Source organism: Euprymna scolopes, chromosome 43 (assembly GCF_053919585.1).
Source record: "Euprymna scolopes isolate OS-2025 chromosome 43, ASM5391958v1, whole genome shotgun sequence".
Taxonomy (NCBI): Eukaryota; Metazoa; Mollusca; class Cephalopoda; order Sepiida; family Sepiolidae; genus Euprymna; species Euprymna scolopes.
The window spans coordinates 35,423,547-35,439,550 of record NC_136524.1 but is presented as its reverse complement, the minus strand read 5'-3'; the positions used below and the strand labels follow the sequence as shown (position 1 = coordinate 35,439,550).

At 31.9% G+C, this 16,004-nt stretch overlaps 1 protein-coding gene across 1 annotated transcript in view; it reads left to right on the top strand.

The window, feature by feature from the left end:
* Positions 1 to 11,810, top strand: part of LOC145268283 (ras-related protein Rab-1A) — an 86,259-nt gene extending 74,449 nt beyond the window's left edge. Inside the window, exons 5-7 of the mRNA XM_080123686.1 lie at positions 524 to 619; positions 2,934 to 3,065; positions 9,729 to 11,810. Of these exons, the coding sequence (XP_079979812.1) occupies positions 524 to 619; positions 2,934 to 3,065; positions 9,729 to 9,926 (426 nt within the window). The 3' untranslated portion in view covers positions 9,927 to 11,810. The remainder of the gene's footprint in view (positions 1 to 523; positions 620 to 2,933; positions 3,066 to 9,728) is intronic.
* Positions 11,811 to 16,004: the final 4,194 nt, after the last annotated feature.

Sequence of the window (16,004 nt, the reverse complement as noted above, 5' to 3'; positions counted from 1 at the left end):
ATAACAAAGAGAAACATGTGCGCACACAGTCTTAGACAACCCATGTTCAGTTCCTTTTGTTACTACAGCATTTCTGAGGTGATATAAAGCAACATCTCGAGTCATGCCAAGGATTACTCCCACCATTGTGTGTGTGTGTGTGTGTGTGTATATATATATCTTCAATTTTCTGAAGATGTTTTACTATTCAAAAAAATTGAAAGGAAAACATTTTTCTTTTAATAAATAGTAATATTAAAGTTTCACGCTCGTCTGGCCTTTCTAACTGTTAAATCTTAAATTATTGAGTGTTTCAAACAGTGAATTCCTTTTGGTTTCAACTTTGTAGTGTTATAACTCTTAAGATGTCATTGTTCATGAAGGCAATGAAGATTTTTGTTTGCTTTTTTTTTTTTTTTTTTTTTTTTTCTGTAAAATAAAACAAAAACGATTTTAAGGGGGACAAGTATTGTTTTTTAAAAATCAGTTTGTAATTAAAAGCCTAATATTAAATTTATGTGAATTTACACTTTTCTTTTTACAGTGGGATACAGCTGGTCAAGAAAGATTTAGAACTATTACGTCCAGCTATTATAGAGGTGCCCATGGAATTATTGTAGTCTATGATGTCACTGACCAGGTAAAGTAAAATAAAAAAAAAAAACTCTTTAATTGCATGCACTTTATGCTTTCCAGCTCACTATAATATGGTCATGTTCAAGTCCAATGTAAACAAGTTCTTGAGTCGCCCCCCCCCCTAAATATTCAGTTTCTATCCCATTTCGATCACTACCTATTAATACTGTTCTGTGATTACCATACACTTGTTAATCCTTATCCTCAAGTGGCTTTTAGGCCTTGATGAGTGGTGACTCCCATCTGTAAAATGACACAAGAATAAAACTCCTTATCACCCGTGTGAAAGAAATAACCTTTTTGGTATTGAATGATCCAATAAAACCTGGATCTGTCCACTGTTGTACAAAAAAACATTTCAATAATAATAATAAAGCAAAAAACAGTTAAAAGGATAATATTTTCAGTATATTACAAATTTCTTTTAATAATTACTTCCGGAATATAAATGGTAACTTGTAGGTCATAAATAGAGCTCTAAGAGAATATTCTTTTATTTTGACCCTCGAGTATGTATCGGTTAATATCATGTTTCTATGTGTCGGATATATACTCGAGTCAAAACAATGAAAAGAATATGCTGTTGTCATAGCCCTAGTCATAAATATACAGGAACATATCAAAAAAAAAAAATATATATATATTTATTGCTACTTCATTTCAGTACTTGTACAGTTTAATAAAGACATTAAAAATGAAAATATTGAAGAAAAAAAAGGTTATATTGTATGTATCCGTTATGGAACAAAGTTCTCCGGGGGGGAAAAAAATTTCACTTAATTTCAATAAGTAGTTTTTTTTTTTGTTTTTTTTTTTTTTTTTTGTTAAGAAGAAAAGCTAGTAATAAAGATGGAGGGAGTATCGGCGCTTTACATGGAGTTATCTCCCCCTGGCGTGTTAAACAAATTCCATAATGGGTGACTTCTACACGCTCTCATAAGAACGTGTTTTTCTGCTGTAAAAAAAAAAAAAAAAAACCCTACTCAAATTAAATCAAGTTTTTTTTGTTTTTTTTTTTTCGGAGATCTTCAGCCCAAAATGGATACGTACAATATAATCTTTTTTCGATATTTTCATTTTATAATGTTTTGATTAAACTGTAAAAGTACCTTTATTTCTATACCAGTCTTGTGGTTAGTGGTGTCCTAGTTTTTCAATATTCATCTCGATTTATCAGTTATAACTGACAATCTCTGTACATCCAGTTGATTACAAGTTTTTTATGCATGGTGCTCTGTTACAGACCACTTCATGGTGCAGTTAAGATGCACCTCTATAATTCTATCAACAGATTTTAATTATTCAGAGTACTGTTATCTTGGATAACCTCAAGAGCCTGTAGTGTAATGAATGTAAATGCTAAGTGACAGTCTACTAGAAATTGATGGTTCAGGCCAAGTAATACTATTACAAATTACTTATCCTAGTTTGTAAGGTGTTCTTTGATTCTATGGAGTCTCTACAGCGTTGTGGTTAGATATATACTACATATTTCCTGTAGTATATGCTGGTCCATCTGGAGTATATGATCTGATTGGATTATATTTGCTGTCTACTTGCCAAAATGTAACCGTTGCTTCTGTTGCCTACAGATTATTTCATGATTGTTGCCCCATTGCAATGCTTAACTACTGCCCTGTGTTGCTGCTGAACAGACCAAACCTGCATCAATGTACATTCACGTTAGGCACTCTGCATAATCACACTGTTTAGAGATGTATCGGCGATCTCCTTTCACATTCCTGAACGTGCTGCCTCAAAATTGTGTAAATGAATATGTATCGCTGTCACATTTTCACAGTTCTCTATTGGCTAACTATCGTATTCCTAAGTTTTATGTATTCCCTAATTAGCTTAGTAACCTCTGTCCATTGGTAAGTTTTTATTACCATGGTTTAATAAAGCGGGGAAGGGGTTTAAACGTGTATTACTATTATGATGCAACTATTCCACTTTTTAACCATATATTTTCACAAGCATAAATACACTTATGAGAGTTGGATTGTAGTCTTACGGGTCATTTATTATCAATATTTATGATTTTATCATTAGTACAATGAAAAGAAGATTCATTTTTAAACAAAGACAAAATCCTTTTTGGTATCGGAAAATATGCATAAAATTTTCTGATAGTCCAGAAAGTTCTGAATTTTCCAATTCCGGTTGTCCAAATTTAAAAATGTCTATTGCTAGGAACTAAACAAAAAAAAAAAGCGTGGGTGTAAATATGAGGAAAGCATTAATTGTTGAAAAAAAATTTTAATATATTTCAGTAACTCTACATGTATCAAATTATTTTATTTTTTTTTTTTTTTCAGGAATCCTTTAACAATGTAAAACAATGGCTGTGTGAAATTGATCGTTATGCCAGTGAAAATGTAAATAAGCTGCTGGTAGGCAACAAGTGTGATCAAACAACCAAGAAAGTAGTCGATTTTACTACTGCAAAGGTAAGAATTGGTGCTTGTTAAGATAGCCGACAGGTTGGTTGTTTTTTTTTTTTTTTTTTTTTTTTTTTTTTGTCGTTTTAAGCAAAAACAATATTACATACTTAATTTTCTGTTTGGAAATAATATAGCTGAAAATTAAGCTACTTTGAGTAGAACGACTGATAGTTTTTGTCTTAAAAAAAAAAAAGTCTCCCTATAAGTTAAAAATATTGGGAGCTACAAACAAGTCATCTAAAATATTTGTTCAGTTATGTCCCCTATGTGTGAACTCTTTACTGTCTACTCTGTTACGACTAAGAAAAATGCAATTTTACCCAAATTTCTGTAAAAAAAATTACTTTTAATCATAATTTTCTACTCAATGGATTTTCGTAATTTTTAGATATACAATTTTCGACATAAGTATATAATATTGTTTTTGCTTTGAACAACACTTTAAAAAAAAAAAAAAAAAATTGATCTGTCAACTCTTAACTGATCGAATAGAATTTAAAGCAGCCCAGAATGAGCAACAACACAAAAAGCATGTTTTATTAATATACTTTGTATTACTTTCTAATAAAAAGTCAATGGAGTAGACCTGAAGGCGTCTTTCATTTTGCTTATTTTCTGAGATCCTTCAAACCTAATTGATCCGACAGGCCATGTAGATAGCTTCTTCAAACTGTATTACAATTAGATAACACTGTGACGAACCAAGTTTTCATATGTTCCCTGCCTAAGGTTTTATCAAACCCCTATCGCAGTTAGAAAATTCCCTTAACTATTTGTAGAAAAGAGTACTACCCTCCTTTTTTTTTTTTAATTTTTTTTTTTATTTATTTATTTTTTTTTATTTTTTTTTTTTTATATACATCTTTTGAGATGCCCACTCTCCATTAGTAGAGAATGCTGTGTTAAAAGGTAGTCAGATGTTTTCTCACATACAATCAATACTCTTTGGTAGTCTATAAACTCAATTATTTGTGCTGGTAATTCAAAGTTGTATGCAACAAAAAACAAGGAATTGTAATTTTGAGATTTTTTTTTATTTTGATATTAAAGACAAATTGGGTTCAATTAATATTTTATGACCAAGCTATGTCGTAATAATTAGGATATATTATTACACATGCATATATCACATAATAGGCATTTTGGATCAATTAGGTTTCAAGAACCTCAGAAAAAAAAAAAACTTCCCTATATTAAAAATTGACTTTGTGACGAAAAACCAAACAACTCCAGTTTATTATCTGTCAGGTTTACACATGTCACATGCATTGAAAGTCTATTGACATAGACATGAAGTTGTCTTATTTTGTTTATTTTGAGGAGTCCTTCAAACCTAATTGATTTTTTAATGCCAGTCTCTACAGACAAATTTATCTTTGACGACTAAATATTTTCGTTTACTAGCCAACCCACATGATTTTTTAAATATATCTTTATTCTGTGATATCAACGATTTCTTCTTTTTTTTTTTTTTTTTTTTTTTTTTTTTTTTAAAGTGTAATTCTAAATGTGCACCAAATTTTATGTTGAGACTTGAAACTAAAAATTTAAATTTCTTCAGATATTTTTTAACGGCATTTGTTGAAAAGGAGTATATTGTTCTATGAACTTTTGTTTAAATAATTTGACTTGGCTCATTTTAGTTAAGCAGAAAAGGTTGAAAAGACACTTTTCACTCAGCAATAAGCTTTGGAAGATTGTGGAAAAAAAAAAAAAAAAAAAAAGCAATCCATTAAGTGTTTTATTTCTAGTTGCCACTTGAAAAAAATCACTCTTAAATGCAACCATTTTAATTGCGACATAAAGTTCATGCTTCGGTTTATTGTTTAAAAATATTTTAAATTTAAATATTTTATTTTATACTTTTGTAAATTTGGAATTTGTAGATCTTGCTGGAGGAATTTCAGTAAATTTTATTAAAATTAAAAATGAGTTCATTGTTTTATTCACAAAAAAATTATCCAAACTTTCCAAGCTTTTTTTTTTTTTTTTTTTTTTTTTTACAAAAGAAGCCATTGTTTATCAAGGCTTGCAGGCCACTTGAGGATAAGGGTTAATGAATATATGGTGGTAGTATAGTAATAATAGTGTAGATTGGTAAAATTTGGTTATTTAAGGGAACGGCTCAACAATAACTTGTTTACATTAGACTTGAAGGCTACCATACTGTAGTCGACCAGGAAGCAGGCCAATGGAACCATGTTTCATAAGGAAAGAAACTTTGTTCATGGAATCTGCATTTAGATTTAGACACACAGATAGTGAGGGGAAATTGTTGATAGTGCTTGTGAGCTGGTCTTTTTTTAATGAAATTTTTGCAAGGGAGGAGCAATGAAAGTAACAATAGAGCAGAACCAGGTTCGCAACATCTCTTCTGTGGGGAAAGAGGCTGCAGGGAAGAGAAAAAGACCTCACCTACTAGGTTTTGAAGCCGATTTTAAACTCTGTCAAGGTATGATAGTGTTCCAACCAGCTCTTGCCAATCAGATATGATCTTTAAGAAATACATAAGCATTCACCATCCAAAACAGTATCCAAATATTGTGAAAAAGTAAACAATTATCAAATGTTGAGGGGGGGGGATGTAAACAACGGTTACTATACATAGTTTTTTATTTGGGAAGGAGGGATAGCGATGTGAAACCACCATGAATAAAGCAGCATCAAAATGTTGAAGTGAAGAAATTAAAGCTATTTCTGATCTTGTACTACAAAGCCTCCATGAGAAATAATGAAATAATGGTAAAACTTTTTCCTTATTAAAAATGTGCCTACAATAAACATGTTTGTTTTTTTTTCTTTTGATATAATGCTTCTATAAAAAAAAAAATTTTTTTAATAAATCTTTACATAAGCAATTCCTTATATGTAATATAAGGCGTTGCTAATGTGTAATATAAGGCGTTGCTAATGTGTAATATAAGGCGTTGCTAATGTGTAATATAAGGCGTTGCTAATGTGTAATATAAGGCGTTGCTAATGTGTAATATAAGGCGTTGCTAATGTGTAATATAAGGCGTTGCTAATGTGTAATATAAGGCGTTGCTAATGTGTAATATAAGGCGTTGCTAATGTGTAATATAAGGCGTTGCTAATGTGTAATATAAGGCGTTGCTAATGTGTAATATAAGGCGTTGCTAATGTGTAATATAAGGCGTTGCTAATGTGTAATATAAGGCGTTGCTAATGTGTAATATAAGGCGTTGCTAATGTGTAATATAAGGCGTTGCTAATGTGTAATATAAGGCGTTGCTAATGTGTAATATAAGGCGTTGCTAATGTGTAATATAAGGCGTTGCTAATGTGTAATATAAGCCGTTGCTAATGTGTAATATACATAAGCACTTCCTTATATTACATAAGCACTTCAACTGAAAGTTTAAAAAAGGTCTTAAGGCAAAATGTGTCCTTTTGGTTGTTGCTCATTTTGGGCTGCCTTCAATTTATTTAATCATTTAACAAACAGTAATGTTTTGGAACAAGTGGTCCTTTTCTTTACAATTCACTTTTTTTTTTCTTTTTGTTTATTAAGTTGGCAAAGTTCTTAAAGAATCTTTTAATTTTGATTTCAAATAATATATTTACAAATAAGTTTCTGTTATATCTTTACTTTATATCATTTTAAAGAGTTTTTCGCTCTAATCCTATAAATTACAATCGTTTTAAAACAATTGTCTTTTTAGAACGTTGAATACAAGATGGGGGAGGGGGCAAATTTGCACAATTTTCTTATTTTAATTCGAGCTAAGCTAAAAACCTGCTGAAACAGCTGGCAATATTAACTAAGCCACTTCTGAATGCAAAGCATAATGGTGGTTTAAGAAATTTTGTGGTGGCAACAAGAGTCTTGAAGACGATGAGCATAGTGCTTGGTTATCAGATGTTGACAATGATCAATTAATGATCAATTATTAAGAGCCTTAATTGAAGCCAATTCATGTACAACTTTGAGAATTTGCTTCTGAATTAGACTTAAATTATACAATAAATTCCAACCACTTGAGAGACATTGGAAAGTAATGAAGTGTCATCTTTTACACAACAAGAACAACCTACATCTCAACCAGGTTGTGACTTGTGATGAAAAGTGGGTTCTTTAAGATAACCGGCAACACTGGGCTCAGTGATTTGATGCCGACAAAGCTCCACGACACTTCCCAAAGCCAGAGTTGCACCAAAAGTTCCTGATTTTGAATGCAGGTGAAATCGTTACAGTAGAAAAGTACTGTCAATAAATGGATGAAGTGCATCAGACACTTCGACAACAACACCCAGCATTAGTCAACAGAAAAGCCCCAATTCTCCTCCACAATGCTGCTCAACCGCACATTGCTAAACCCTGCAGAAGTTGAACAAGTTGGTCTATGAAACTCTGCCTCATCCTCCATACACCAGATCTCTCACCTACCAACTACCACTTTTTCAAGCATCTCGACAACTTTCTGCGTGAGAAATGCTTCAAAAACATCTTCACCACCAGAATGCAAGATTTTTATGTTAATGGCATAAATACATTTGCTTTGTGATGGCAAAAGTGTTTTTGATGGTGCTTATTTTAGACAGTTTGGGTGGAGAGTTTTTTGGGGGGTTTTTTTTGAAGTAGTAGTAGGCAGACAGAAAGGAGAAGAAAAAAAACAACAAAAAAAAAGCGTAACATCTTAGCAGATGTCTCCATCGTGCAACCTAAAGTCGAGAGCGTTGAAATTAAGCATAGTCAATCCAACAGTGATGATGACTTGTTAAAATGTCAGCAAAAAATGCGCCCCCACCCCCCTGTACAAAACTACCCGGGTGAAGGAATGAATGTTTTTGGCTAATTTTTTCGATATTTGTCAGCCGAAGGATCGAGCTTGAAAACGATACCGATCTCATGAGAATCCATCGCGTGCCAAAAGTTTTTGTGAGACACACACACACACACACACATTTTGCCTTTTATATATTAGATTAATATTCTTTTGATTGGAGCTTTAATAGAAATGTGTATTATGAAGAAAAAATAGCAATGGAAGCTTTATTTATGTTTTAGTTTTTAACAATCTATTAAGCTGTTTTTAACAATCCATTAAGCTGTTTTTAACAATCCATTAAGCTGTTTTTAACAATCCAGTAAGCAAATTTCTAAAAAGCACAAATCAGTTCAATTATTCAATTTTACAAAATGGATTAGTTTGTTACATTTAAATTTTTCAGGCTTAATTGATAAATAGCCAATTCATTTTTACTACTTGTAAGGATCTTTACTATACCATTAGAAATGTATCTTGGCCAGTTATCATTTGAATTGTCTGCTCAGCCAATATTTTACTGTAAATTCTTGTGCTGTTAGTGCAATATATCCTTTTTTATACTTATTTATATGTATTTACTTGCAGGGGGAACCAGGCATTGCCTGGGTGCTTGGTGTTTGTGTTAAAAAAAATTTTAGTGGGAAGGTAGGATTGAACCCCGAAGCCGTGACGCAAAAGTGTGTGTGTGTGGGGGGGGCACCTAACCATCTCAGCCACGAGGGGAGAAGATTCGAAGACACTACGAGCTGGTAAAAGTCGGGCAAATTAAATACAGGCAACCCCCGTTAACTCGTAGATATTACGATTTAGATGTGATATAAAAAGTTTTAAGGAGCGAGCAGACCGAGAAGGGCGACGAAAAAAAACATACATACATACACACATTTTCGCTTATATATATAAACAAGCGGGGGGTACCCGGCGTTGCCTGGGTGTTTGGAGGTGTGTGTTGGTAGACACAACCTGTTAAAAAGAAAAAATTGTTGCCCGTGTATTTGGATGTGTAAAAGAGAAAAAAAAAAAAGTTTTAGTAGAAAGGTAGGCTTGAACCCTGAACCTTTGACGCGGAGGTGGAAAGGAAATGGGGGAAAAAACCCTGCGACCTAATCATCTCGACCACGGGAACAGATGAATTGATAAGTGTTAAGTTGACGTTTATAAAGTAAAATTAGCAGGTGCGAGAAAGTCACCTGATGTTTGATCTAGTTTTGCGCTGGAAACCAGTTCTGTTTTCCCCCCGCTACGCTCGGTCACAAAATATCTCTAAAATAGCTTGTAAAAGTCGGGTAAATTAAAGATAGCTGTGACCCGAGTTCCTTAGTGGTAGATATTATTATTTAGACAGCATATAAAAGGTTTTAAGAAGGAGCAAGCCAACCGAGAATCACGGCGAATAAAGCCTTTTGTAGACATACAGAAAAGGCGAACACACACGCACACATACACACGCATACATAAACATACATACATACACGCATACATTTTCGCTTTTATATATATATATATATATATAGATTAATGATGCTTGTACATTTTTAGTTTTTAGAGGGGGGGGGGTTAGTGGCCAGTGAATTTTAGGGCTGAGTTTACTTACCTCCTTCTCCACATATTTCTCTTCCCTTCCTCTTTCCTCTCCTGTTTGTAGTACTTTAGATGTCTCCCTTTCTTTTTTCTTCCCTAAAACATTTTTCTCATACATTTTTTTTTTTTTTTTTTTTCTCATATAAACAAATTGTTCTTGAATTGGGCCGATCGGAAGTACTCTCTATCTACTAACCAGATGTAGGATCTCTGACTAGAGATCACTACAGAAACATGTATGCATATATGTATCTAATAATGTTTGTATAAATAAACTCATATTTATATTTGTTAACAGGAATATGCAGATACACTTGGAATCCCATTCCTGGAAACCAGTGCAAAGAATGCAACCAATGTGGAACAGGCGTTTATGACTATGGCCGCTGAAATCAAGAACCGGATGGGTCCGGTTACAGCCGCTTCGGACAGTAAACCTAACGTGAAAATAAATAGTAGTACTCCGGTGAAGCAGTCCTCTGGGGGCTGCTGCTGAGTGCCGATATCATTCAAGAAATTAGAGACGGAATATTTTGGGGTTTCAATCGATTGGGCAACAAGATAAGAGAAAAGAAAACAAGCAACAATCATTGTAAAAATTTCTACATAGCTGGGAGGACTTGATGTAAGTCATCACACCAACAGGGACCTTAATACCTAATAATAAATCTTTTCTTTCCCCCCTCTTTTGTTTTTGTTTTATCATATTATGCCACAATGGTTACCTGAGTTGACTTTGTCATCCGAATTTGAAATGTCTGTTAAAAGTGCCTGTTTAGTTAGAATTTCGCAAAGCTTTTGCTGTAATATCATCACAATTATATCCAATTCTGCAAAAACTATCTTGTTTTCTTTATCATTCTGCTGTTTTTTTTTTTTGTTTTTTTTTTTTTAAATATAACCTTTCCATCTTATCTTTATTTAAAAAAAAAAAAAAAAAAAAATGAAATTTATTTTTTTCTCAAAATCTTTTCCTAGCGGTAAGATTAACTTGATTCTTTGTTTTATTTAGGAATATAAAAATATTAAGTTATCACTTTCCTCCTCACCTTGTTAATAACGCGGGCTGGGGTGGGGGTCTTTTCTTCTTTTTTTTTTTTTTTCATTTTTAACAAATGTGTTCAACTATTTCCTCTTTTTGAAACTATAGATTATTGTTGCTGTATAACCAACTGTTGTGGCTTATTATGATTAACCATTTTTATGCATTATTAATAAAAACCATTACTAGTATAACTTCTACTCTTAAATAATAACTAGTACATTTCTGTTTAGTAGCAAAGCACTTTTTTTTTTTCTTATATATCCCCATTGTTATGCTACTCGTATCATGGGCAAAGATTATACACTGTATATTGTGACTGCATCCGGCAGCCATGCACTGAATGCAACAGCCCGCAACAATTCTGGTTAAAGGTATGGCAGTTCTAAACCAACAACTATAATAAGTGATGTAAGAATGAAAAGCAACAAAATTGGTTCCTCTTATGAACATATTTTTGGATGCACAATATTAAGTTTTTATTTTCCCATCCCCCAACTCTCCTAAAAAAATAAAGACAAAAAAAATTTTATTTTATTTTTTATTTTTTTTTTATTTTTTCCTCCACTGACTGTATTTGAGCAGTGCATCAATTGTTAAGATTAAGCTGACATCGATATTATGAAAATAAAGCTCATTGAACTTGAAGTGTTACTGAAAAAAAAAACAAAAAAAAAAAAACTTATTTTTTAAATATTGCTATAACTCTTTCTTTCCTTGTCTCTTAAATTTCTCAAATGACTTTGTAGCATATCTTGTACAATTGTTGGGACCAGATTATATATGTAATATATATATATATACACACACACACACACGCATACATGCGCGCACGCATACATGTATGTGTAACGTAATCCAGGTTAGGAATTTATTTATAGGATAAAATCCAAAGAATATCCACTGGGTTTACATAATAGTGCTCAATAACAAATAGAGCGATTTATATATTAATATTGGTTTATCCAGACATGTACAAATTTTGGTACATTAGCATGACAATGTTTCGCTCTGTAGTTGTCAATAACTAAGATTTTGTCAGGTAAAAAGTCTTTAGACGTTCAGACTTTTTTTTTTTTTTTTTTTTTTTTTGCCTGATGGATCTTAATTATTAATAACTATAAATTGAAACCTTGTCATGCCAGTGTAGCAAAGCCTGTACATGTCTGTATAAAGATGTGTGTCTCTGGAACTTATGTTTCTCCCTTGTACATGAAGCAGCTGTCACCTTCCCAGTACATCAACAGAAAAAATGGCTACTAATTGATTCTTCAAGACATCTGGAAAAATTAAAATAAAGTAAATGGTTATCTGGAATAAATTTGGCTGCTTGCTGTCTATTCTTTTTATTTTATTTTATTTATTTTATTTTTTTTTAATCCAATCTTCAGCTTTTTTCAGTCTAATAATGGCATGGAGCCTTTTTTTTTTTTTTTTCTCTCCTATATTTTTCTTTACGGCACCAACATAACCCTAACCCCCAAAATAATGGTAAATAAACTTAGCCCCCCTACCCCTCCTCTTGTATCATTAAAATTGTATAGAAAAATTTTTTTTTCTCATTTGTCAAAGGAACTAGTAGCATATCAACTTACAACAGGTAATGATGACCCATTTGTTCCCATGATTTCATTATGAAAAGTCTAATAATATAGTACTTTTGGTGCGTGGTTACATTTGCAAGAAAAAAAAAAAAAAAAACTGGAAAAAGGAAACAATAAAAACTGCTGTGAGATCTTCTTTTTGCTTCATAAATGACGTTACAGATATACCAAACCGTCTCTTCAACTTGTATAAATACACCTTGAATGATATAGATCTCGAGTTTGGTGAACAATGTCTCTTTACATGAAGTGTACACTTGTGCAAAATTCAGGAATTCATCACATCTCGCCTTCATTTTTGGTGAGTGTTGGTGTTTTTTTTTTTTTGTTTTGTTTTTCTTTCTTTCTTTCTTTCTTCTCTCCTCTTTATTTAATCTACACTATTGTTAGAATTTCATTTGTTTGCCTAGCAAGAGTGTACATTCCGAGCAAGTTTTGGAATAGGGAATTGCTTGATCAAATTCTTTTGCAACCTAAATTAAAATTTATGTGGGGCAATCAGTTCTTTAGAAAGAAAAAAAAAATCTTTTTATCAAAATGTATGATTAGCAGGAACCTGCCCCCACCTTCTCTTTTACTCCTTTTTCTCAAACATTCCTTCAAAATAAGTCGAATGCTGCCACAAGGAGTTACACAATGGCACCTGTGTGCATACATGCACATATTATAAAATTACAAATAATTTAAGATCTTGAAAAAGTTAAGCTGATGACACAGTGGCAGTTTTCGTTTTCTCTTTGTCCCAATCCAGAGTACCTTTTTGGATCTGGATTACATTAAAAAAAAAAGGCCTTTTGTCTAAATATATTTGCAAGGAGAGGCAAGAGACATATTGAGCAGTTATGTCATTTTTGCTGTATTTTATTTACTAAGCTCCAAACCTGATAATTCTTAACACTGAAATCTCTATTTAATGAAACATTGTAAAAGTAAATGCTTTCTATTTCAAAGAAAGTTCTAAGCATACTAATATATATATATATATATTTTACCTGTGTTTGCTTGGGGAGTATTCCACCTATCAGATAGCTGTTTAACTCATATAGCCAGAATGTTATGGCTATTAGGACAAGTTTCAAGTTTGTCAGAGAATTTTTCTATAATACAATGTTAATTTTTTTTTTTTTTTTTTTTTTTTTTTTTTTTTTAAGGGATGCAGGTTCTATATCAACTAAATGACTTTTTTGTAAAATACAATTGTATTTACTTTCAAACTATTTCAATAAATAAGGAAGCAGCTAAATCTATTGCCACCTAGCTTGCTAAAAACTAACCTTATTGCAGCCTTTTTTTTTTTTTTTTTTTTTTGTCATGATTAAAAAAAAAGAAAAATTTTCTCTCTCGCAGATTTTATTGTTTTATTTTTTCTCCTTTTCTTTTATATTGTTATAAATAAAACTTTAAAAAAAAAAATTCGACTTGCTATATAAAAAGAAAAATCCTCTGTTTCTCCCCCCTCCATACACATTTTTATTTCTTTTATAGGAGGGGATGTAATTTAATTATTTACTATTAAAAATGTTTAAAAACATCAAAGCAAATTTTTTCTTCAGTACTTTTCTTTTTAAAAAATTTTTTTTATCGATTCCAAGGTGTGTTCATTTCAAATTTCCCTTTTTTTTTTTTTTTTATTCATTTTTTCCTCGTGATACTATTTGGTAAAAGAAACGGCCTACTTCTGCTTAAAAAAAAAATCAAAAATAGACAAGCAGTGTTCATAAAAATAAAAGTCTAGCATTTATGGAGACTGGAACGGTTTCATCAGTGTTTATTTATAATACGGTATGTGTTTGAAATGCATATAAGTAACATTAAAGTTCTACAATTGAGTCATTGGGTCAGTATTAAATATTAGTTTCTTTGATAGTACCCATTAGATATTTAGATTGGATGTTTGTTTTGTTTTTTTACACTAATACTTTAAATAGTTTATGAACTTTTTTTCTTTTTTAACCACCATCTTTGGAGTTGCTGTATTTAAAAAAAATTTTTTTTTCTTAATCAAGACCAAATGAAAGTATACAAAATGTGTTTTGCCTTTTATATATGTGAGACTTAATGGTCGCTTAGCAGAAACGTCTGCAGAGACTGGGACAGTTTCATCAATATTTATTGAAAATACACATAAGTGACATTGTGCAGTGAGTCATTGTACCAGTATTAAATATCAGATTCTTTAGTTAGTAGTACTCTCTCTCTCTCTCATATATATATATATATATTAGTGATGGGACAATTCCAATACAATTTCCGATTCTTTATAAATCTAATTATTTAACTATAAGATTGTTATTTTCCCCGATTTTTATAAAAACACATTAAATATGCAGATATTTTCCTAAATGTTAAAATACACTTGTGGTGGATGATCTATAGATTTTAGCTTTACTTGTATTTTAAAATCAATAAATATTTATTTCATCATTATTACCAGCAATGGAATATTTTACTTTTAAATAAATAAAATGAAATAAGACAAAAGAATTGTTTTGGCATCGGAAAATAGGCATCAATTTTTCCAGTTCCACTACCCCCCCCAAATCTTCTGATTTCCCCGATTCTGATTAATCATTCCAACACTTATGTGTGTTGGACCCCCCCCCCCCCCAGGCAAAAACACACAATTTAAACCCCCCCCCCTCCGCTCACCTGTGATAGTCCCACTGTAGTTTACATAATATATTGCACCAGATGCACAAAGGGTAATTATGTGGGGGGGAAACCAGGCAGAGTTGAGTTTACAATTCAACAACCACAAACAAACAATTAGGGACAAATCCACACAGCACACAATAGCAATGCACTACACCCTCCCAGACTACAGCATAGACAACATGCAATGCATACTTACAGCCTCCAACTTTCGGACACGGAGAAAAAGAAACTCCTCCTAAGACTTAATACATCCATCTCCGGTCTCAAAGATTTGGGACCACTAAATGAATACTCTTTTCATAAAAAAATAGAAACCTACCAAAGACATTTCTCCACAGGGCAGAGTGAGTATGCACGGTGGCAGAACAGTTTAGCATTCTCCACTAGAAGTCAGTTTTTGTTTCCGTAAGGCCTTTTACTTTATTTTATTTTATTTTTTTAGCTTCTACATATTTTAATTTCCGGCACATATTTAAGTCCATTTTCTGAGCACGCATACGTGCGCACACAAATACACAGGTGTAGACACGTGTGTGCTGTCCCTCCCCCCTCACAAACCCTATATACTATAGTACTCCTCTATGAAGATATACAGGATTGAGTTTATTACCATAATAATTAATATCATTATTATTAGTGCTATTGTTATTATTACTGTTATTACTATGATTATTAGCATCGTATTATCACATTATTATCACTAATATATATATCATGTTTACAATCCAACAGCCTCGTCAGACCTTACAGAAAAGGTTTTCTGTAAGGTCTGACGAGGCTGTTGGATCATAAACATGATCCAACATCTGAAAGATATCTGACCAAGCAGATAAAATGGTAATAAAAAAAAATAACACATATTTGCTCTGCAATAGTATTGAGCACTCTTTTCAGGTTTTTACTAATTACCAGTTTTAGCAAATATATATATATATATATATTGTTTTTATTCAACTCCTCATTTAAGCATTGCAATGCATCTTTCAGTTTCATTTCCAATATTGAATGTTATTAACTTCTGATTTCTCCAACCGGCATATCAAGCTTCCAATTTTTATGATGGCTTTCACCCTATACCTGCCAATTTATGTAGGAGTATATATGTGCATATGGGTGTGGGAGAAGAAAGAAAAAGAACAATCGGAATATTTTAATGTTTGAGCAAAACTAGGAAAAAATTAAGTAAATGATGATCAAAAGAATATTCTCCGTTTATTTAGTTATTTTATTTTTTTTTCCAAAATATGTTCACATATATTAACGAAATCTACAG